At 39.5% G+C, this 23,816-nt stretch overlaps 1 protein-coding gene across 1 annotated transcript in view; it reads left to right on the top strand.

Annotated features, from left to right (window-relative positions):
- LOC138590915 (NACHT, LRR and PYD domains-containing protein 12-like) overlaps nucleotides 1-23,816 on the top strand; it is a 215,251-nt gene that overhangs the window by 3,107 nt on the left and 188,328 nt on the right. Inside the window, exons 3-8 of the mRNA XM_069661348.1 lie at nucleotides 458-693; nucleotides 5,291-5,296; nucleotides 8,303-10,103; nucleotides 12,035-12,208; nucleotides 14,059-14,232; nucleotides 16,011-16,184. Of these exons, the coding sequence (XP_069517449.1) occupies nucleotides 458-693; nucleotides 5,291-5,296; nucleotides 8,303-10,103; nucleotides 12,035-12,208; nucleotides 14,059-14,232; nucleotides 16,011-16,184 (2,565 nt within the window). The remainder of the gene's footprint in view (nucleotides 1-457; nucleotides 694-5,290; nucleotides 5,297-8,302; nucleotides 10,104-12,034; nucleotides 12,209-14,058; nucleotides 14,233-16,010; nucleotides 16,185-23,816) is intronic.

The raw sequence follows: 23,816 nt of genomic DNA, 5'->3' as shown, positions 1-23,816 counted from the left end.
GTTTCAAACTAAGGTGGATATATTCTGAGTTTGAGAATAATATAATCATATCATACAATAATGATTTTGGGATTATTATTGCTGAGTTTTCTGCGTTATGAAGTGTTACTTTCATTGCATGCTGGGATATATGTTAATAAATTAAGAACAGGAGGAACAATCAGAAACTTGTTGCAGTTACAATGTGGTTAGAAAACGTAAAGAAAAGACTTCATGTGTTTAAATGTGTTTATTCAGGATGAGGAGCACAGCAGGCTCTGAGACTCAGTGAGTGTTGTTGTTCAACTAGAGAGAAAGACACAAACATCTCATATGAAACACTGCAGCACACTGACATCATTGTATTTGTGATAGTACTACAGAAGACATGAAGAGACTGAAAACAAAGGCACCTGTCTGTGATATTTTTCTACCAAATTCAACAAATCATTTTAGTCATGAAGAAATGTGTTCACAGAGAGAAGAAGAGGAGTCATGTTTCTGTGGAGGAGCAGCCGTCCTGCTGTGCTGTGTGTCAGGACGTCCTGAAGGTTCCAGTCTCCACCAGCTGTGGACACTGGTTCTGCAGACAGTGCCTCACCTCATACTGGGACCAGTCTGGTTCATCAGGAGACTCCTCCTGTCCCCAGTGTGGAGAAAGATCCAGAACAACACCTGGACTGCAGACAGCCAGTGAGACCAGCACTTTACAAAGTAAGACCGTCCATCAGTCTGCTGATGTCATCGTGTCTGAAAACACGGCTTGTTGTTTTAATACAGAGACATTTGTTGTGTCATTCAGCACCAACATTAAGATCTTTATAAATACCATTACAAATGAACTGATGTGTTCTGCTCCAGCATACATATCTGCTCTGTGTCACTCGTCCCGTGTTCTCCTTTGAGGAAAAATCTCAACCCAAAACAAATGTATATTTAACATAGCGGCTAAGCCTAAACTTAAAAGTCACTGAGGTGCTACATAGACAGGCTAAAGTGAATAAGTGACGCGCTCACCGTTGTAACTCTCCTGTGCGTATGGTGAAATTAGATAGTCCAGTATCTTCCTTTGGTTATTGGAACATTTATTTCTCCGTGAATGGTCTTTGTCACAATCAAGATAACAACACTTCCCGTAAACATTTACACATTCACTTTCAGTCGCGTTACCTTCAGCCTGTTGTAGTGGTCGAAAAACTGTGTGCTCCTCCGTCTAGCAACACCTAACACCTGAGAGAAAGTTCCCACCTATGAAGTGGTTTACCTTAACCCGAGAGTGACACCTGCTGGAGCCATTTGTGTACAACACTTTGCCCTTCAACATGGCTCCTACAAACATGTGATTGAATTTTTCAGCTCCTGAGGTTTCTGTCTGATATAAACATTTCCTGTTGCTGCTGCTTCACATGAAATTTTCCATCAGCACACCAGCGGGTAGGGCTGTAGCAGTGACCGCAATACTGCAATACCACGGTGCTGTGAGGACTTTCTAATATCGTAGCTCGCCTACTTAAAACCCCATGTTCAACAAATCAACTGAAAATGAAATAAAATGTGTAAACTTAATAAAGATAGGCTAAATATTATCCAATATTAGCAGTGAAGTTTCCCCCCCCCTCTCCGGTCACTGTCGCAGCATGAAGTAAACAGTAGGACCTGAATGCTGTCGGGTGTCAAGTTTGCAGAACAAAAATCAGGAGAAGCAGCAGTGAGACACTTCTCAATAGAGTTAAAGAAAAAGTAAGACTGCACGAAAGCTCAGAGTCTCTGACCGTCAGTTGATGAGGAAGAAGGATAAAGAAACTTACACCACAGTGAGTGACAGGAGGGACGGGAAGGACTTTGCTGCTTGTGCTGCTTTAGATGGTAATTAAGTTTTAAAAAACGATGATAATCAACGTGTTTTCTGCGTCTCTCAAGATGTACTGTAAGCATTAAAGTTCTCCTAAGTCATTATTCAAACAGGAGTCTCTCCCTCTCTCTGAGTGCAGTAGTTAGACCTGCTGTCACGCAGATAACGATCAAATTAGTGATGTCCAATCAAAATGTTGGTCGATGGCCTTATTTTGTATAAAGGTAAACATTCTTACTGGTTTAGTATTTTTATAGTTGTCCCCATCTTTGCTGTCCAAGAGTTTTGCACAAAAATATATTTTATTTACATTTTTGCGGCACGCGCCCCCGAGGGGGGTCGGGGCGCAAGGAGGTTTTGCATTTAGCGATAAACAAGTATTTAATTTGTGTTAAAACTGTGTAATCTTCGTCATTTAAGAAGCAACAACATGCGTAATAATAGCCTGACAATACAGCTTACTTATACTTCACTAAAATCAGCATAAATAAAGTAATTTGCAAAAACAAAAGATACATGGTGGTAATACCGCATACCGCTCAGTTGAGCCGTCCTAAATCACCGCAGGGTAAATTCCTTCACCGCGACAGCCCTACCAGCGGGAGGATTTTATTTTGCAGCAGCTATAGGAAATGTAGTGTATTTGTTACAGAGATTGTCAGTGCTTTGTTAGTGGTTCCAATCATTCAAAGAAGGTCTACACAACAAGATGTGAACATCGTCTGCATGATTTTATCAGTGCATCAGTTTTAAATATTGCAGTGATGAAGAAACAGCCACAGTGAGCTGTTTAGATGAAGCGCTGCAGACGAGCTGCTGAGGATCAACCTGTTCTCTCTGCTGTCAATCAAACACGTTCACTGACACACAGTCAGAGGCTGATTTGGACTTTATAACCTTTAACACTTATATATATCTATTTTCTTGTATTGATCTTTTTTAGTAATAAGATAATCACCAGATTGTCAAATGCTCTTGTTTCTTTTTTTTAACACTTAGAATTTATTTCCATTTTTTCCATTTGGACATAAAATAAGACGGAGAAAAACAAAAAAGCAAATACAAAACAAAAACATCAACAACATTGCCAGGCTTTGTAATATTTACAGTTCCAGATAAGTTCCACAGACATACGTTTTGTACAGTATGTTTGTAAACTTTATGTTTAAAGTAAGATGCTGAGTAGAAATGTTTTCAACAGTAGGAAGGGGAGCAGTCACCACACACATCCTCTGTTCCAAAAAGCATAGTGTCCATTTTTCCATCTTCTAATATACAAATCTTTTCTTAATCTTAATAGGAAAGTCATTTTTCCCATCTCATGAATTTCTTTGATGATTTCAAACCAAGTTTGTACTGTGGGTGCATCTGCCTGTAACCATTTGCGGGTGATTGCTTTTTTAGCAGCGATAATAAATATTTTCAAGAGATATTTGGTGTCTCCCTTTATGTCACCTGGCAGGTCACCTGAGTAAAGAAAAACAAAAGTTAATGGAATTGACAATCCCAGAATTTGTTTCATAATACTCAAAATATTGAACCAAAACTGTAGTAATTTTGGACAGTTCCAAAAAATGTTGTGGTGATCCGCTCCATCCTTCCCACAGTTTCTCCAACAGGAATGACTTCTAGCTGCAGAATATTTTCCCATTTTAGGAGTAATGAAATAACGTACAAGGTTCTTCCAACCAAATTCACGCCAATACATAGAACAAGAAGTGGAAAATGTGTTTTGGCATATGTTTTCCCATTGCTGTTCAGTTATTTTATCATTCAATTCTTTTCCCCATCTCTCTTTAATATGATGTGTGGTATTTCCTCTTCCCTCGCGTGGTAGAGTTTTGAAATGAGTGATTTAGAGGTACCACTGTATGCCTGCACGACTAACTGTATTATTCTACTAGTTTCCCTTTTCCTAAATTCTTTTAAGATATATTGTCGTAACTGTAAATATCTAAAAAAAAATCTAACTTTTCTAAGTTGTATTTTCCTTTTAGTGTTTGAAAGCTCTGTAACGTGTTCTTCTCAGATATCTTACAGTAAGCAGTGATACCTCTACACAACCAATATTTAAATCTAGAATCAATGCAGTTTGGTTTAAATTCAGTATCATATGCCACCCATCTAAGTTGTTTTAATTGGGTCCAAAGATTAAATTGCTTTTAAACATCAAACCAAATGTGTAACGGAAAGGAGACGAGGGGATTAAGCTGGTCCTTGTGGATCATCATTCATTAGCGATCACCTATCATTGCTTGGATCGGGGTACCCTTGCAATCACTTTCCAACTCCTTCCATTTTGCTTCATATCTACTGTCACACCACATAATAATAGGTCTTAATTGGGATGCAGAATAATAATCCCTCAGTGACATGCCTCCCCCCCTCCTACTTATCATTAATGTTTATACTTTACTCAGGGCTTTCTTCCATTCCAAATAAACCGTGAGATTTGCTTGTCCCATTCATTAAATTGACTGGTTTGCACTTTAACAGGTAGTGACATAAAAAGGTACAGCAGTCTGGGTGACACAGACATGTTTATAATATCAATTCTTGCACTAAAGCTCAATAAAGAAGTTGACCAACTACATAGATCTCCTTAGATCTTTTTGTTCACAGTTTCATAGTTTTTCTTATATAAGTCCTCAGGATTATGTGTTAACCAAACTCCCAAATATTTAATTGCTTTCTGAGACCAATCAACAGGAAGTCTCTGTTTTAACTCGGGCGATGGATTACAATTAAATGTTAATATTTGTGTTTTTTGTATGTTTAGTTTAGAACCTGAATATGTGCCAAATGTGTCTAGGAGCTCTAAACGGACTGGAAGGCAGGTCTCTGGGTTATTAATGAATAGCAACACGTCATCAGCATATGATGCTATTTTGTGTTCCTGTTTGCACGGCATAATTCCCTGTATATTGCTGTCTTCTCTTATTGCTTGTGCTAAAGGTTCTATATAAAGTGCAAAAAGCGTTGGTGACAGGGGGCATCCTTGACGAGTTGCTTTTTCCAACTTCATGCGGTCAGTGAGACGACCATTTACCTTAATTCTTGCTGTAGGGGCTGTGTATAGTGTCTTAAAAATGTTAATTGATTTCTCTGAAAATGCAAACCGTTCCAAAACCGAGAACAGGTATTCCCAACTGACACAGTCAAAAGCTTTCTCAGCATCTAAGCTGACTGTCACTGCTTTTGTTCCTGTTTCTCTAATATTTAGTATTATATGGAGGGAGCGTCTGATATTATCTTGTGTTTGACGACCTCGTACAAACCCAGTTTGGTCAGTGTCAATTAATTCAGGATCAAAGGAATCTAGTCTCTTGGACATAATAGATGAAAAAAGTTTGTAATCCTGATTTAAAATTGAAATCGGTCTGTATGAGCTGCATAACAGTTTGTTCTTATTCTCTTTTGGTATAACGGAGATAACAGCTTCACTCCAGGAAGGTGGAGTTGACAGTTTTTCAATTGTCCAATTGAAGGAGTTTAAGAGAACTGGAGTCAATTCTTCTTTAAAGGCCTTATACCGTTCCGCTGGTAGACCATCACTTCCTGGTGTCTTATTTGATTTTAATCTACTCAGTGCAGTGTCTAATTCTTTCATTGTTATCCGTGATGATAGGAACTCATTTTGATGTTCTCCAATTGAAGGGAGGTCTAGTGAGTTTAAGAATGTTTTTATATTTCCTTTACTTTCTAGTACTGGTTGTGAGTAAAGAGTCTTGTAATAAGTGTAAAATGCAGAATCAATTTCCTCTAAACCGCTACATAGCTGTCCTGTCCTGTCTGATATTTTATACACTGATTGTGATACCTGTTTTTTTCTTAATTTTCCTTGCTAATAATTTTGTGGCTTTGGGGCCGACTTCATAATATGATTGTTTTTGAAATGTATATTTTTTCTCTTCATCTTCTTTATACATGTCTGATATTTTATTTCTAGTTTCTTTGATGTTAGACATCAGTTGGGGATTCTGATTTGCGCTGTGTTGTTTTTCTAATTCCTTTAGATTATTTTCCAGCTGATGACGTTTATTTCCTTTTGCTTTTTTTAATGCTGTACTGAGGGAAATTAGTTTGCCTCTGATTACTGCCTTCAAGGTGTCCCATAATATATTTGGGTTCACTTCCCCATTGTCATTAAGCTCAGGAAAGGACTTGATTTCAGATTTTACTTCTTGTAAAACTGCTTTATTATTCAGCAAGCTTGTATTTAGTCTCCAAATTGTCTTTCTTGGTCTGCTATCTAAGTGTGAATTCAGAAAAATTGGTGAATGGTCTGAAATATCTCTGGTTCCTATTTCACAATTAAGGATCCTATGTCTATCATTTTGAAACCTAAAAAAAAATCTATTCTGGAGTAATCTGAATGAGGGGCTGAATAAAAGGTATAATCTTTGTCAGATGGATGCAGCTCTCTCCAAACATCCAGTAGGTCGGTTTCATCCAGACCCTTTCTCAGTAGTTTAGTCTGTTTAGGTTAGACTCCTTTTTTATTAGTTGTTTCCCATTTACCATTTATTATTGTATTAAAGTCTCCTGCACAGATTAGTGTGCCCTTTGATTTGGAAGCAATAAGATTAAAAATCTTCTTCATAAATTTCTGATCGCTTTGTGGAGGTAAATAAACACACAAAAGTAGTAGTAGTTAGTAGTTGGTCTATCCTCTAGTTTGCCCTGCACCAAAATGTATCTGCCCTCACTGTCCCTGATCTCCCTAACCAAGTCAAAGTGTATAGAGTTATGTATTAATATAGCAACTCCTCTTTTATGACCCTTCTTAAATGTGCTATAAAATGTGTTCTGATATCCGAATTGTTTTAGTTTTTCAGTCTCGCTTTGAGATAGATGGGTTTCCTGTAGAAATATGATTTGGTTATTATCCTTTCTCATTTTTGTCATCACTCTGCTCCTCTGAACAGGATTATTTAAGCCATTCACGTTCCATGAAACTACTCTAAAACTGCTGTACCCCATTGAAAAGGATTAACTGTCTCAATGTACTGGCAATATAAACATATGCAATGGAACAAATGACATGAACAAGAACATTTGAAAACAATGTAACATTGACTTCCAACTTCAGGGTTTTAAAGTGCCCTGTCTTCATAAACCTTTGTTTATGCTGGTGGAGAATTAGTCCTACCACAAGTAGGGGCTCCCTCCTTGCAAGCTGCAAAGTCTCTTCTTTCTTCTGAGCCCGTCTATCAGTCACTTCTCCTCCCGGTCAGTTATATATAATTATTTACTCCGGGGTTACAAAACGGTCTATACTTACAATGCAGTAAGGACAGAAATAGAGTGTAGATAGAAATAAAAGTTGTGTATAATATATACCTTTACCTTATGATCATCATTCATCATGTTCATACTTGTTGTCTCTGGAAATCCTTGAGTCTCTCTCGGACCCGTCCGGTGTGATCGCCATCCATTTTGCTCCAGTGGGGTCCTTGTGCGAGCCTCCGTTCCCAGTCCACGTCAGTTGTTTTCGGCAGGTCCACGGTGTAGCCTCTTTGCCTCATGTCCTGGGCTGCTTCTGTTGCACAGTTGTAGAGGCGAGCTCCGTTTTCCCAGTGAATCCTCATCTTAGCGGGGTATGGGGTCTGGAAAGGTATTTGTTTCTCCTTCAGGATTTTCGTAATGTCTTTGTACTCCTTGAGTTTGTTATTCACCTCAGTAGGCAAATCGTGTGCAAATGTCACCGCCCTACCTCCGCAGGTGATTTTCTTGGTCCAGGCTGCTTTAAGCACTTTGATGTCATATCTCTGGATATCAACCCGTATGGATCTAGAGACAGTTTTCGTCTTGAGGTCTGGGTCCGATGGACCGGAGGGCTCGTTGAATAAGCAGATCGGTGTTCTTGTCGAGTGCAAGCTCCGTCTTTAGAAAGTTGTCAATAACAGTTAGCATCGAGCTTCCCTCGGTGCCTTCTTTAATGCCGTATATGCGTATGTTATAACGACGTGACCTCCCTTCTAGATCCGTAACTTTATCCTGGAGTAGTTTTTGTTGTTTGAGGGAGTAAAGCAAAGTGTCCCTAAGCTCAGTGTTAGCAGTTTCTGTTTCTTCTACACGTTGTTCTGCTTTTGAAGTCCATTAATTCCTGTTTGAGTTCCGTTTTCAGTTCCTGTATATTCCTGCCCAGGTTCTGAATGGCTTTAGCGGTGGTCAGTTCACCTCCGTTGCCGCTAGCCTCCATCCTCTCCACGCCGGGGTTGTTGCCGTTCGATATTTTCCGTCCTTTCCGTTCGTCGTGATTTTTAATGTCCACCGAAGTTTTCTTGCTTCTCACTCCACGCATTCTAGGTCATATCGAGTTGCTTTTTAGAAATAAAACCATCTTTTAGTGGAGTTTTTTTGAATCAATGACCAGGAGAGCTATCAATCTATGTCGCCATCTTGGAGCGCTCACCAGATTGTCAAATGTTCTTGTTTCGTCTCATTTTGTTCTCTGTTTTGTGAAAGGTGGTCAGCAGGAGGTTTTCGATCAACATAAGATCAGTCTGAGGAGGAGATGTGAACGTGTGACTGAAGGAACTGATGAACCAGGAAGTGGAACCCTCCTCAAAAGAATCTACACTGAGCTCTACATCACTGAGGGACACAGTGAAGAGGTTAACACCCAACATGAGGTTAGACAGCTTGAGACAGCTTCAAAGAAGAAGACCCTCCATGACACTCCAATCAAGTGCCACGAAATCTTTAAATCCTTACCTGACCAACAGAGAGACATCAGAGTGGTCCTGACGAACGGCGTCGCTGGTGTTGGAAAAACCTTCTCAGTGCAGAAGTTCACTCTGGACTGGGCAGAGGGCTCGGAAAACCAAGATGTCAGTCTGCTGATTCTGCTTTCCTTCAGGGAGCTGAACTTGATCAAAGACGAGCAGTACAGTCTTCTCAAGCTGCTCCATGTTTTCCATCCAGCATTACAGAAGGTCACAGCAGAGACGCTCGCTGTCTGTAAACTGTTGTTCATCTTTGACGGCCTGGATGAAAGCAGGCTTTCACTGGACTTCACCAACAATCAGGTTGTGTCTGACGTCTCACAGGAGTCATCAGTCAACGTCCTGTTGATGAATCTCATCGAGGGGAATCTGCTTCCCAAGGCTCTCGTCTGGATAACTTCCCGACCTGCAGCAGCCAATCAGATCCCTCCTACATGTGTTGACAGGTTAACAGAAGTCCGAGGCTTCGCTGACTCCCAGAAGGAGGAGTACTTCAGGAGGAGATTCAGTGATGAAGAGCTGTCCAGCAGAATCATCTCACACATGAAGACATCCAGGAGCCTCCACATCATGTGTCTAATCCCAGTCTTCTGCTGGATCACTGCGACAGTTCTGGAGCACATGTTGACCACGGGCCAGAGAGGAGAGCTGCCCAAGACCCTGACTGACATGTACTCACACTTCCTGCTGGTTCAGACCAAGAGGAAGAAGCAGAAGTATGATGAGGGACATCAGGTGAGTCCTCAGGAGCTGATGGAGGCTGACAGGGAAGTTCTTCTGAAGCTGGGGAGGCTGGCGTTTGAACATCTGGAGACAGGAAACATCATGTTCTACCAAGAAGACCTGGAGCGCTGTGGTCTGGATGTCACAGAGGCCTCGGTGTACTCAGGAGTTTGTACTGAGATCTTTAAAAGAGAGTGTGTGATCTTCCAGAAAACAGTCTACTGCTTTGTTCATCTGAGCGTTCAAGAGTTTCTGGCTGCAGTCTACATGTTCCACTGTTACACAAACTGCAACACACAAGTACTGGAGGCTTTCCTAGAAGAGAACAAACACATCTATGATAGACAGAACCCATCCCTGGATGTCGTTCTGAGGCGCACCATGACGAAATCCCTTCGAAGTAAGAGTGGTCACCTGGACCTGTTTGTTCGCTTCCTTCATGGCCTCTCTCTGAAGTCCAACCAGAGACTCTTAGGAGGCCTGCTGGGCCGGACAGACAACAGTCCAGAAATCATCCAGAGAGTCATCAACAACCTGAAGAAGATGAACAGTGATTATATCTCTCCTGACAGAAGCATCAACATCTTCCACTGTCTGACTGAGATGAACGACCACTCAGTACATCAGGAGATCCAAGAGTTCCTGAAGTCAGAGAACAGATCAGAAAAAGAACTCTCTGAGATCCACTGCTCTGCTCTGGCCTACATGCTGCAGATGTCAGAGGAGGTTCTGGATGAGTTGGACCTGCAGAAGTACAACACATCACGGCAGGGAAGACAGAGACTGATTCCAGCTGTGAGGAACTGCAGAAAGGCTCGGTAAGTCCAGATGTGATTAACATTTTAAATCAGGGTTAATAAGTCGTTTAGTTCTTCAGATATCAACACTATAGAATTATCATTACTCTTAAAATACTGTTCCACTTGTTTATTCATAAATCTATTGTCTTTTGTATTCTGTCACTGACGTTCTTGAGCTGTTTCAGAAGTTTTCAATGCAAAAATGTTGTTTTTCAGTCAGTTTTGTTTCTAGCTGTTAAGTTCATGAAAGAAAAGCTGTTCTATTTATTTCTAATATGTGTTACATTTGACTGTTTTACTATACAGCATTGGTTCATGAAGGCAACATGCAAACCTGTTTAAACACATGAAGGATTTAAGAGTTTGTTGTTGAGGTTTTATCACAGCAGCATTTAATCACAACATATAACAGTATTTAACAGTTATCAGTAAAGTTATTACTACATGAGTAGATTCTACAAGGTGTGCTATATAATCACTGACTATAACCACTATTGTTAAAAGTTTCAAATAAGTTCTGTTTCATTTTCTAAAGCAGATTTCTGAAGACAGAGAGAATTTCTTTCATGCAGTTATTTCTGTCATGTTTCTGTTACTGGTTTTGGATCCATTTCAAAGTGAGGACAGAGGATGTTCGGGGACCAAACACACTCCACTTTATTTTTTCTATTTCTACAGTGCACTTTATTTTGTTTTGTGATGCTCTGTATATATCCAGTATTTCTGTTTTCAAAGCACTTTGTAAACTTGTATCTACAACGTGCTGTAGATAAAGGAGAAGTATTATTAGTGTTATTCAGATTGAGTGTCTCATGTTTGCTGCAGCCACTGTGGCCACAGGTGAAAACTATGGGATCATGTTGAGCGCTGTAACATAGTGATTTGGTAGCACAAGCAGAGAATCGTCATCAAATCTGCAAACTGATTCAGAAATGTTCGTTCCACAACAATATCTATGAACAGTTTGCTAACATGAACTAACATTAGCTTCTGTGAACTGCTGCTCATACGACACAGACTGTCACAGTAACACCCCTGAGTGTGTTGAACCGAGCAGTGGTGCATTTAGTTGCTTATGAATTCCACATTTGAAAGAGGGAGGTTGTGTTACATGGCTGTGTTTTGAAGTGTTTCCTGATATTCTGTTGCTCCCAGAAAGAAGCTGACAGGTGTTTCTCTCTCTTGTTGCTGTAGAGAAGAGTAGTAGCAGGAAATGCACAGCTTCCACCAATATTTAAGGTCTGATGAATATCTCAGAACATTATGGTGAAATTCAGACTTTTTAAGAGATCGTATACACACCAATGTTATTGATCTTAATACTGATACAGTGACAACATCTTTCTGATGACGTCATGGTAACGATAATTAAACCTTACCGGTTTGTTAACTATGTTTGTTTGCTGAATAAGTTCTTCAGATGCTCACAACAGAATGTAGACGACAAAACTTCATGCACTCAGCTGTCACACACATCAAAATGTTTGATTATAATATGATTTAAATATGTACACGTCTAATACTGTTAAAAGGTTCCTTTTGTTTCGATCCCACTTGACAGCAGTCACTGAATTTTCGCACTCATGCACGTGAACCTGAAAGCAGCAGGTAGCCAGCAAAGACAGATCGTCTTTCTCGACTGTAATTGTTAACTAAGTTGTAAAAAAGGTTTGTAATCAAGACGTCCTCATGCTAACTCTTTGGAGACAGACATTTTCTCCTCCTTTATCTGCACATTAAAGCAAATCAAAGATGCAAAGTGTGCAGGTACGAGAGGGAGTGAGGAGAATTATTGTTTCATGTCAAACACAGAAAGATAAGATGAGCTGAACCCTGAGGTGAACAGCAAACTTAGATTGTTATTTAGTCTGATGTGTCAAACTGTCATGAAGTAAACACAAAGTGTCTCTTTCATTGTAACATATCATGTAATTTATGTGTCATTACAGACTTTCTGACTGTCGACTGTCAGAGACTCACTGTGAAGTTGTGGCCTCAGCTCTGAAGTCCAACCCCTCCCATATGAGAGAGCTGGACCTGAGCAACAACTCTCTGTATGGTTCAAGAGTGAAGCTGCTGTCTGCTGGACTGGAGAGTCCAAACTGTAGACTGGAGACTCTGAGGTCAGTTTACTGACTGTAGCATGTAGTTTTTCTTATGTGTTCAATTCAACTCCTTGACTGAGGTTCAAAGTTTTGGGTGGTTAATCTTCAGGATTGACCTGATCACAGATCTGAAGAAGTGATTTTAAAATGTTCTGTCTTTCCAAATGACTGAACAACAAGTGAAGAAAAGAAAAGAGATATTCACTGTTTGAAAGTTTCCACACGACTCACATTGGTGTCGATCAGACAGTGAAGATGATGTCAGCACTGACGAGGCTGTAATGTGTGTGAGGGATGTGAACGATGTCGTAGATCTGATGATAGCAGATGAAAACCGGCTGCAGAGAGTTTGAGCTTCTGTGTAAACAGACAGAGAGACAGGGTCGATAAAGAAAAGGGAGTCATGAATGCAGAGCTCAGTAAAGGTGAAGGAAGGAACTGTGATGATCTTCATGGTATCAGAAGCTGACGCCCCACACAGCTGCTGTGGTGTGGTGTGCATCAAAGCAGAGCTAAGAGTAATAAACAGCAGCCTAACAGCGGCCAAAACAACACGACAGAGCAGGATTCAAAGTCTGTGTGAAGATTTAAAAAAGGACTCTGATGTAATTACTCCAAAAATATCAGTCATAGTGTTTGTGATTCACAACATGAACAGACTGTAAATATATGCAGATTTTATTGTTCAAAGTTCAGTCAAACTTTAGAAGCTTAATAAAGATTAAATTACACATCAAAGTCATTTGAACATGTCAAAAGGTGCAGCATCCTTCAAAAGAACAAGTGTTACACCTGGTTAAAGCCACATGAAGTGATGATTCTGAATGACAGCGTTAAGTTTGAGTTATCTGAGCTTCTATATTATTTCCTGTTATTCTTTCTAACAGATCAAAGTGTTGCTTTGTTTTCATGTCAGCATTGAGGAACTATTTGAAGAAACAGACCTTTAGATTTCAGCAAAAACAAATCAATAGTCTGCACCAGAAACATGTTTGTCTTAATGGAGAGGTTCATATTTCTTCAGGTCAATCTAAAGACAACACTCACATTCCCATATGCACATATATTTATAGAGTTATTTTATGTCTGTCATCATTCCCTCTGTCCATACTGTCTGTGAAGAAATCCTCTTCTAACCTGACTCCAATGTTACGAGATGGAGGACAAACATTCACACTCTTTCACTTCACAAAAATGACTTTTACAGTTTAGCTGAAACTAATAAGAGGCTTCAGCAGACTGAGCTACACATATCAAGTGTTTGGTGTTTGACTGTCTCCTTGTTGAGCTGCAGTGGAGGAATAGTGACTCAAAGAGTGAATTTGGTTGTAAATAGTTTGAACCTTTGGTGGACACAGACTTGATTTGGCTGACTCAGACTGCTGAAGCTTCATATTAGTTTCACATGAACTTATGGAGTTTATCCTGCTGTGTAGTTTTGTTAGGAAGGGACCACTTCACACTCACTGGGGACAGTAGGAATCATTGCTGCCACTAATGAGTCTTTAATGTGCAGAAAGCATGTGGCTGTTATTTTAAGACTTCAACAAATGTGGACATCTCCTTTTATTACATAGACATACTAAGCCCCCAAATACAATAAGAAGAAGGTCATTTAATAAATGAATGAATGAACAGTGTTTAGTCCAACATGTCTGATGTGTTCATGATTCTCTTATTACAGACGTGACTGAGATCAGCAGCATGTTATTAACCTGTGCTGACATGAAAAGGTGTATGAATGTTCTGTTGACATTTGGATGATGACTGCAGAAGGCTGACGTCATGATGATCCACAGAACACAATGGAAAAGTCACTCCACTCATTTGAAGGAAAATCTGTAATTTTGTCTTCATTATTTATTCAGATTGAGTTGGTGCAGGTTGTCAGCGATGAGCTGTGCTTCTCTGGCCTCAGCTCTGAAGTCCAACCCCTCCCATCTGAGAGAGCTGCAGCTGAGCCACAACGAGCTGCAGGATTCAGGAGTGAAGCTGCTGTGTGGTTTTCTGGAGAGTCCACACTGTAGACTGGAGACTCTGAGGTCAGAAACCATGTTTTACTTCTGTGCTGAGATTAATATGATGTGAAAGTTGTGTTGACACTAAACTGCAGACATGAGGCTGATATTATACTGATCCACACTGAGTATCTTAATGCTGAAGTCTATTTTCTTCTTCACTGCTTTAGTCCATTGACTGTAGCAGAGCAATGTTGAGTTACACATTTAAAACCTTCATAGAACAAGAAAAATCCTACACTGTATAATTCACTGTGAACCTCTGAAACACCTGATTTCATCTTTTATTCCACATCATGTTTTGAAATAAATCAGTAATAGAAACATTTATTAATTATTTCAGTTTGTACGAGCAGAAAATAACAAATATATTCAGTATTTTCTTTTTCCAACATTTCGATTAAAATATTTGTTTCTTGTAACGACTGAAAAGTTTAAAGTGAAGATGCTTTGAGTTTATGGCTCCACTATTTCTAAAAGAAATACTGTCCATGTCTTTGTTCACATTCACCAAAATTCATTCGGACATATTTGGCATCTTGGAAACTTTAGTATTTTGAGTCGACTCTTCAGTTATTTTCTGCTGGTTTTTATTGTATTTCTTGTTTGTTGTGTTTGGCTGCACAACATGAGTTTGTATAGATGGAGCCACTGGTGCTTCTTGTGTTACGCTCCTGAAAAATGAGGAGAAATAATCACACAGTGATCGGGTGATGTTTCTCAGAGACGTCTGAAGTTCAATGAGGAAAGTGCTGTGATTTCTCCTGGTGAGGGATTAAAAGACCACTTTCAGCATTACAGAAGACCTCTGTAACCACCATTTCTTAGTTAGAAGTTTGTTAATATTCTTTGAATAGTATAATTTGCAGGAGTACAACGAGTATTATATGTCTGTTAAATTTAGGGAATATTGCTAAACATTTAAACTAATTTATTCTTGCATTTCCCTTCTGTAAGTTTCTTACCGTCCTGTGCAGCTTCCACAGTCATGTGACTAATTGACAGAAAATGAGTCTTTTTATTTTAATATATTCTGTAAAAGTTCAGTAAACGAGTGATGGCAGAGCAACACGGTTGTTTTACCGTGCCTGTGGACTAAACACGTAAAACATTGTTGTGTGGTTACCATAAGAAGTAATTGTGGAGAAAGATGACCACTACAAGCTCTGTTGCAGTTTAAACTCAACAACAAATTAATCAAATGTTTCTAAATATCACCTAATTAGCATTACAACCATTTTTTTATTTTTTGTTACAATTTTGTTTATTGGAAATTAAATGACATACGCTAAAGTGCAATGGGTTGTACAGGAATATAAATGTAATGTAAAGTATAGCCTAAACTAAGGCAACAACTAGAACACAACGTAACATCTACATTACAACCATTTTAATAGTGTTTTAAATATGTGTTTTATTTGAATCAGTCGTCATAAATGTTTGATCTTTTTAACCTAATCACAGATTTTAACATCATCACAGACCAAGAAGCACTAAACTGTAACTTGTATCAGACTATGAGTGTGTTATATTTGAACTTGTCACACTTGCAGAGTTTAAGAGGTGAAGTCGCTGCGTCTTTATTGAAGTAGCAGCATGTTGTCATTAATATTAATGAGAGCTCTTTTTCACTTTGTGTATTTCACACATTTTAACCTGCATCCTGTTGTGTTCAGGTGTTTGGAGTTTCCACTTTCTGAACTTTGACCTTCTTAACCTTCTTCAGCTCTGAACACATTATTAAACATTAAAGGATTTCATGCAGGAACATTGTATTCTAACGTCACATACTGTTTGTTCAGATTGAGTGGCTGCTGGTTGTCAGAGATGAGCTGTGCTTCTCTGGCCTCAGCTCTGAAGTCCAACCCCTCCCATCTGAGAGAGCTGGAGCTGAGCTCCAACTATCTGCAGGATTCAGGAGTGAAGCTGCTCTCTGATCTTGTGGAGAGTCCACACTGTAGACTGGAGACTCTGAGGTCAGTCCATGTTGGTTTCAGCAGTATTGTACTAAACACAGTTATTATCACAGCAAAGATCCAGTATTGTCTGCTAAACCTCCAACCCTCCCAGTGGCTGCTGTCCTCAGTGAAGCTGTGAGAGGAGAACAGTGACAGGCTTCAGGATTGGACAGAAACACACAGAGAGAACAGACAGCCAATCAGATCAGCACGAAGCTTGTTGTGATCACGTGTTTGATTTGATGTGAAGACAACTGTTGTTGTTGTGTTCATGTGTACAGGACATTAAGCTGGATTACAGCTGACAGCATCACAAGATGTTTAGAGACAGTGGTCCTCGTTCATCAAACTGTCGTACCATCAAATCTGATCTCAAAGTGTTCGTTCTCTCATTTCAGCACTAAACAATTCATCAGTTCATCTTTGTCACGTTTTATTTACTGGAGGAGTGAATAATGTTTCCATGTTATTAGAAGTAGGGATGGGCATTTGAAGGCATGTCAATATTCCAATATTATATTTAGAAAAATCGGATATCCGGTTAACCTCACTACAAAAACAAAGTGTAGCACACAGCGCTGTTTAAAGTGCGCATCAGTTAGACTGGCCTACATCGGCGACTTCACAACACAAGAGTCTCTGTTTGTTACTCACACAGGGACGCACAGTAGCGCTCTTCCTCATCAGGAACAAGCAGTGTATTTGCTGACAGTGAATAACATTGTTTATGGGACAGAGCGCTCATTCTGCCGCACGCTGTCTCTAATACACGCAGAAACAGACGCACACTCACACACACGGAACTAAGAGGTAAATTTATTATAATCCTCAAGCATAACTCCCTGTGGCGCTGATATTAATACACTGTCCAGGAGAATACAGGAGAATACAGCCATGTGATCCTGTCCGATCCTGACGGATTTAAATAATGAATTAGTTACGCTGCTGTGCCAGGCATGTTTTTTCTTTATTTCTACTTTTTACACATTTTAAATGACATTGGTATACATGTTTAATGAACAATATGTGATTAATATAGCTAATGTATAATATTTAATGAACTTTAGGCACACAAAAAAATCCATAAGCTACAGCTATAGTCGAATACCCACGTCATTTAGAATAATGGAATACTTGAATATCCGTGCCCATCCCTAATCAGAACATTATGGAATGGTAATGATTGTTCCAGGTATCAGTCAAACCCTCAGGTGTTAGCGGCTCTGGCCTCCATGAGTCCACAGATTCCTGATAATGGACACCTCGTCGGGCATTATCCCTGACAGAAAAAATGTCACAGAGAAACTGATTTGAATCCATGTTTACAGTAAGCAGTGAATATGTCTCTGTTTCTGCAGTCATGATGCGTTCAGGGTCTCTCAGCAGTTAAGTTCCACTGTGTACTTAAGTCCTGTTCAGACTTGTGGTATGAACAGACTGAAGTCTCTGCTGGTCTTTAAACTGGATGTGCTGCCTCGCTGACTGACAGCTGATGAGGGCCTCTCTGTAAACGCTGATATATGACTTCTGTTGTCTGTCTTCTTCTCTCATCAGGTGGAAGTAATGATCTCTGTCAGAGTGTGAGCGATCAGGAGGATGGGCGTGTATCAGAGGATCAGCTGTGTCCTGATGATCCAGAGAGGGTGAAGCAGCAGCATCAGCTTGTGTGTGTGGAGGCTCTGACTGGGCCATGTTTTACTGGGAGGTAGAGTGGAGAGGAGAGCTTCATCCAGCAGTGACTGACGGAGGAATTGTTGGAAAAAAAATGTGCCTGCATGATGCATTTGTCATGAGTGATACTAATTGTCTTAATGATCACTTAAAGTTGTTGCTATGGGACTTTTCAGTCCCACAGGATGGAATGTTTGAAAAAATGTGAAACTTTATAATGAAATGTTTTAGAGTTGAAGTTATATATCCAAAAGTTTTATAATCAAATGTTTTAGTAGAAACTTTATAATCAAATGTCTTAAAGGTAAAGTTTTTTATGGTCAAAATGTAGTTAACGTTTCTATTGTCCAATGCCTTCAAGTTTTACAGTCACATGTTTTATAGTTCAGGTTTTATAGTCAAATGTTTTAAAGTAAGTTCTTATAATCCAATGCTCTAAAGCTCTAAAGTAGAATCCTAACAAGCTGAGGGCAGAGAGCCAGAGTTGAGGGAGGGGGGCTCCAACAGGTGGTGGCACAAGTCTGCCACTTGCGACACAATAACTAATTAGGCAGAGACCTGACAATGGGGAAAAAACGTGCCGAAGCCCAGCGAGGGAGGAGTTTAGAGTATATAAGACCGAGCAGCTAATGTGTGGGCAGTCTTATCCGGATGGACTCGGGTTTATTTGTTTGTATTTATACGGGAATAAATTCTTTTTGCATCAGATTCTGCCAGTCTCTAGTGTTTGCTTGTCCGAGTTTTTTAAAACTTTGACTATATTTTTAAGAGTTTTGAACTTTGACTTTTACCATTTTTAAGAGTTTGTAATTAAGTGTCAAGTCAGGGGGGGTCAGGCCTTATCCTGGCCCGTGGCCTGTGACCTTTTTGACACAACATCATGTGTTCCTACAGACACACAGAACAAGAACCATTTTCACATCTCACAACACTTTGAGTCGTTTCAGCTGTTGCACAATTGTGTTACATCCCCAACATGATTTTTGACTTGAACTTATGTTTGATAAAGAAACATGTTTGTCTCAGTTTCACCTCTTTCTTCTCGCAGCCAATCCCATTGTACAGTTACATTTAATCACAGTGACTTATTATAAGCACAATATGCTATTCTCTCATGTGAATTACTGGGTATATTGCCTTATTTCAAGGTTATTGCAGCAGCATTGGATGCTTAATTTAACCCCATTTTCCAACATGATGACAAAATAATTCTTAAATATTTTATTTATATCAGAAAAAATGTTTTCAGTTTGGTCCAACTAGTTTTAAGATTTCAGTTGTCTTGTTTTAAACTAAAAAGTAGTCCACCAACTCTAACAACACTTGATAGAAAATCTCTCTAATGATAGTTTATGTAAGTTCATATCATAAACTGTATAATTATATAGAAGCAAGCAGAGTGTAAACATCATAACGACAAAAAGAAGAAGAAGAAAAAGACACTGTATGAATCCTCTGTTAGTTATTAGTCCTGAAAGTCACACATGCACTGAGAGGACATATACACATGCATCACTGTGTGGAGTCACAGCCACACAGTAAAAGGGTTCATGCTTACACACAAACATCATTGTCACATGTTCACTTATTTTCATTCACAGTCTCTTAAAATGACATCAGACCGTTTGTGTGTTCGGTTTAGAATGAGTTTAAACGCACTTGAAAAAGACGATCACTAAACTCAGCGAGTGTAAGTAAGTTTGTCTGTAATAAAAGCTGCATCATGGAACTTGTATCTGGTGTGCACATTAAAACACAGGGATCCAAGAGCCATTGAACCATTTAATGAGTACAGGCTGAGTGGATGGCGGTACAGATGATTGGATGGATGGATGGATGGATGATTTCTCTGTACAATTAATGAACATAAATGTGTCAAAGAATGGGACATACAGCAGGCCAATGTAAAGGAAAGCTAAGATGTGGAGGAGAACATGACTCTGGAAAATGTGGACAAGATGTCAAAATCAGATGTTGGTGAACATAGTGCTGCTTTTGGAGGATGCCCTGTTCAAAGACAAGCTAGAGAGGTGCATATAAAGAATGACAATAATATAGGGAGCGATCACTTTCCTATAATATGCTCTGTGAATTTTGATATGTATGTACAGTGTCATGGTTGTAGTTTTTGTTACTTTTATTTTGGTGTTTTTTGTGTTTTGGTTTGTTCTGCTTTATTTCCCTTTTCCTCAGTTTGCAGTGGTGTGGCAGGGGGCGTGGCTGACCTACTTTCTGTGTCCTGAGCTGCAGCTGAGCACACACCTGGTTCTCATCCACCAGCAGTCCACTCCTCTATAAAAGCTTGGCCCTCACTCCACTTCCTTGCCAGATAATTCCGTCCTGTTCCGTAGAGCTCTTGCTTCTAGTGTTGTTTCGCATACGTGAGTTTTCTCCAGTGTGGTTTTTTGTAAGTGTTTTTCTAATATCTTTTCTCTCGTGTTTTTCCTAGTGTGTGCCTCACTGCCGCTGAAGAGTGTTTTTGTGTTGCTGCATGCTCCTGCATTTCCTGGTCAGCACGTCTCCTGCCACACCACCTGGAGTTTTTGTTTGCTACTTTGTGCTCGGTGATATTTTTGTATATTTTTGCCTCTCATAAATTAATAGACTGTTCCTGAACCTGCTACTGTGTCTGTGTCCGCAACTTTGGGTCCAACTAGTCCAAAACGTGTCATACAGGAAGGTAATGTAATACAACGATGGTGTTTTTCTAAAGCTGACTGGGGAAAATTCAAAGAATGTTGCATTGAGTCTGCTCAAAGAATAGTGACGGAGGGTGATGTCGATAGCTGTACAGGAGCAGTGAAGTCCATGATTATTAGTGCTGCATCAACATGCATTCCCAAGAGCACAGTGAATGGGAAAAAGAAATTGGTTCCATGGTGGAATGATGAATGCAAACATGCTATTAAAGAAAGAAATGGTGCATTCAAAGCCTTGAGAAAGCATTTGAGTCAAGATGCTTTGATAGACTATCAAAGGAAGAGAGCTGTGGCACGGAGAATAATTAAGTCATCTAAGAAGAATTCATGGAGGCAGTTCTACTCCTCTATTGGCAAGGAAATAGAGTCGGGTGACATTTGGGCTCTGATTAAAAAGACGAGTGGGAAAAGGAAATCTGGTAAAATCCCAGCATTGATAGATGGAGACAATATGGCAGTTACAAATAAGGAAAAAGCGGATCTATAGGGAAAGAAGTTTGCAAGTGTTCACAGTGGCAATCACCTAGATGAAACACATCAGCGACAAAAAGCTGACATTTTAAGAGCCAATGCTGATGTAACAAAGAAGAAGCACAGTGAGGGGTCGGCATTAGACTTTAGACTTTACTTTGTTTGAGTTGAAAAGGGCCTTAGAGGGAAGTGGATATACAGCTCCAGGACAAGATCAACTGTGCTGTGCTATGTTTAGACAATGACCAGATGAAGTCATGGAAATTATATTAAACCTATTTAATAAGATATGGAGAGAAGGTGTAATGCCTGGCAGCTGGAAAAGTGCTTTGATACTACCCTTTAGTGAGCCTGGCAAAGACCCAGCTAATGCAGGAAATGACAGGCCTATAGCACTTACATCTCATTTAAGTGAATGGTTGGAAAAGGTCATAGTTCATAGACTATCATACTGGTTAGAACAAAGAGGATTATTATGTGCATATCAAAGTGGTGTCCGAAGAGGCAGGTCTACACTAGATGCTTTAGTGAAGGTTAGTAATGAGGCAGAAAGAGCCATTAGTGTGAAAGAGGTTATGGCTATAGTATATTTTGATATGAGAAAGCTTATGATTCCATGTGGAGAGAAGGGCTACTGATTAAAATGAGTAAAATGGGTGGTGGCGGTAGGCTATACAACTGGGTGTTCGATTTCTTGTCTAACCGGACATTCCATGTTAAAGTTGGAGATGCTGTTTCAGATGATTATGATCTTGTTAAAGGAATACCACAAGGTAGTGCTATTAGCCCTATTTTGTTTAACATTGTTGATGAATGTTGATGGAGATATTGGGTCATCGCTTTCTGCAGATGATGGGGCTATATGGAAGAGGGGGGGAAAACATTAAACATGTAACCACTAGCATTCAGAGGGCGATAATGAAGGTTGAAAAATGCTATTATGACTGGGGACTCAAGATGTCAGTTGAAAAGTCATGTTACATGTTCTTTACTAAAAGGAAAAGTGTAGAGCAGATACAACTTAAGTTATATGGACAAAATATGGAAAGAGTAAAAGACTTCAAATATTTAGGTTTGTGCTTTGATGAGAAATGTGTCTGGAGGAATCACGTGAAGCAGGTTGAAACAAAATGTAAAAAAGTACTGAGTCTCATGAGATCAGTTTGTGGTCATGAATGGGGAGCAGACAGACAGTCACTACTGGATATATATCAGGCATTAATGCGATGTTGTATCGATTATGGATGTGTGGTGTATGGAGCAGCAGCCAAGAGCATATTGGAAAAATTAGACAAAATACAGTTTAGAGCTCTTACAATGAGTATTGGTGCAATCAGATCAACTCCTACAAATGCAGTGCTGGTGGAAACTGATGAACTACCATTATATCTCAGACGCACAAAGTTGTCGCTGGCATATTGGGTTAAGTTAAAGGGAGCTGGAGAGGAACAACCTACAACAAAGGTGCTGTGTAATTGTTGGGAATATTCACAACCACACAAAGGTCAAGGATTTGGTTGGAAGATCAATAAAACGGCAGAAGAATCTGGTTTAAATAGACTAGAGTATGGACCAAGTACACTGTGGGGTAATGTTCCTCCATGGATATTTCCAGTGCCAAACGTGGACATGAAACTTGTAGAGCAGAAGAAGGTGTGGAGTGAAAGAAATATGGTTAACGTTGGACACATTGTTCAAAAGTATATTCAAAGTAAATATTATAACTTTATGCAAATATTTACTGATGGATCTAAAGATCCAGGAAGTGGACTTGTAGGATCAGGAGTGTTTATACCAGAATTTGATATAGTTAGATGTAAAAGAATGAATGATTGCTTGTCTGTGTATACAGCAGAAATAGTTGCTATAATTTTAGGATTACAATGGGTAGAAGAGGTAAGGCCAGAGAGAGTCGTCGTCTGTTCAGATTCTACTGCAGCACTCAGCAGCCTGAATTCTCAAGAAACAATAAGAGATGATTTATTGATGGAAATATGTACAATAATGCTGAGACTTCAAAGGATTGGAACTAATGTACAGTGTTGCTGGGTTCCTGCTCATGCTGGGGTGGAGGGTAACCAAAGAGCAGATAAGATTGCAAAGAGAGCATTGAAATGAGATGAAGATAAAATATTGAAAGTTCCTTTTGGAAAAGGGGAAGCCAAATCACTAATAAGAACGGCAGTGAGGGACTCGTGGCAGAAGAAGTGGGACATGGATGTCAAAGGGAGGCACTATTATAACATACAAAAATCAATTAAGGTTAAGTCATATAAAGGGAAGTGCAGAAAAGAGGAAGTGGCAGTGGCAAGGTTAAGATTTGGACGTACTGGATTGAAATCAACTCTTTATTTAATGGCAAAGTGTGGTTCAGAAAAGTGTGATGCATGTGATGTTCCTGAGAATGTTGGACATGTCTTTATGAAGTGTCGGAAATATAATGCAGAGAGAAACATATTGCATGTCAAGATCGGTAGGTTAGGACGGGGATGGAATTTGGAAGGGATTTTAGGGATGGGTGAAAATGTAAACGTGGCAAAGCACTCATTATGTTTCTGAGAGAAACAGGACTGTATCGTAGGATATAAGAATATTATTCCGTTGTATTTTTTATTTATTTGTTTTATATCATTTTTTAATTAATTAATTGATTTATTATGTTACTTAACCTGAGGTACAGTATCAGCCCATGATGTTACACACTCCGGTATAGTAGGTGGCGGTATGCACCTTTTAACGTTGGTTGCAATCCGCCATAATCTCAGAGAGAAGAAGAAGAAGAAGAAGAGGTAGACTGGTCCGATGCATA

The sequence above is a fragment of the Semicossyphus pulcher genome, unplaced genomic scaffold, assembly GCF_022749685.1.
Source record: "Semicossyphus pulcher isolate SPU_LCO1_2020_fin unplaced genomic scaffold, fSemPul1.0.p SCAF_14, whole genome shotgun sequence".
Taxonomy (NCBI): domain Eukaryota; kingdom Metazoa; phylum Chordata; class Actinopteri; order Labriformes; family Labridae; genus Semicossyphus; species Semicossyphus pulcher.
This window is presented reverse-complemented; position numbering and strand designations above follow the sequence as displayed.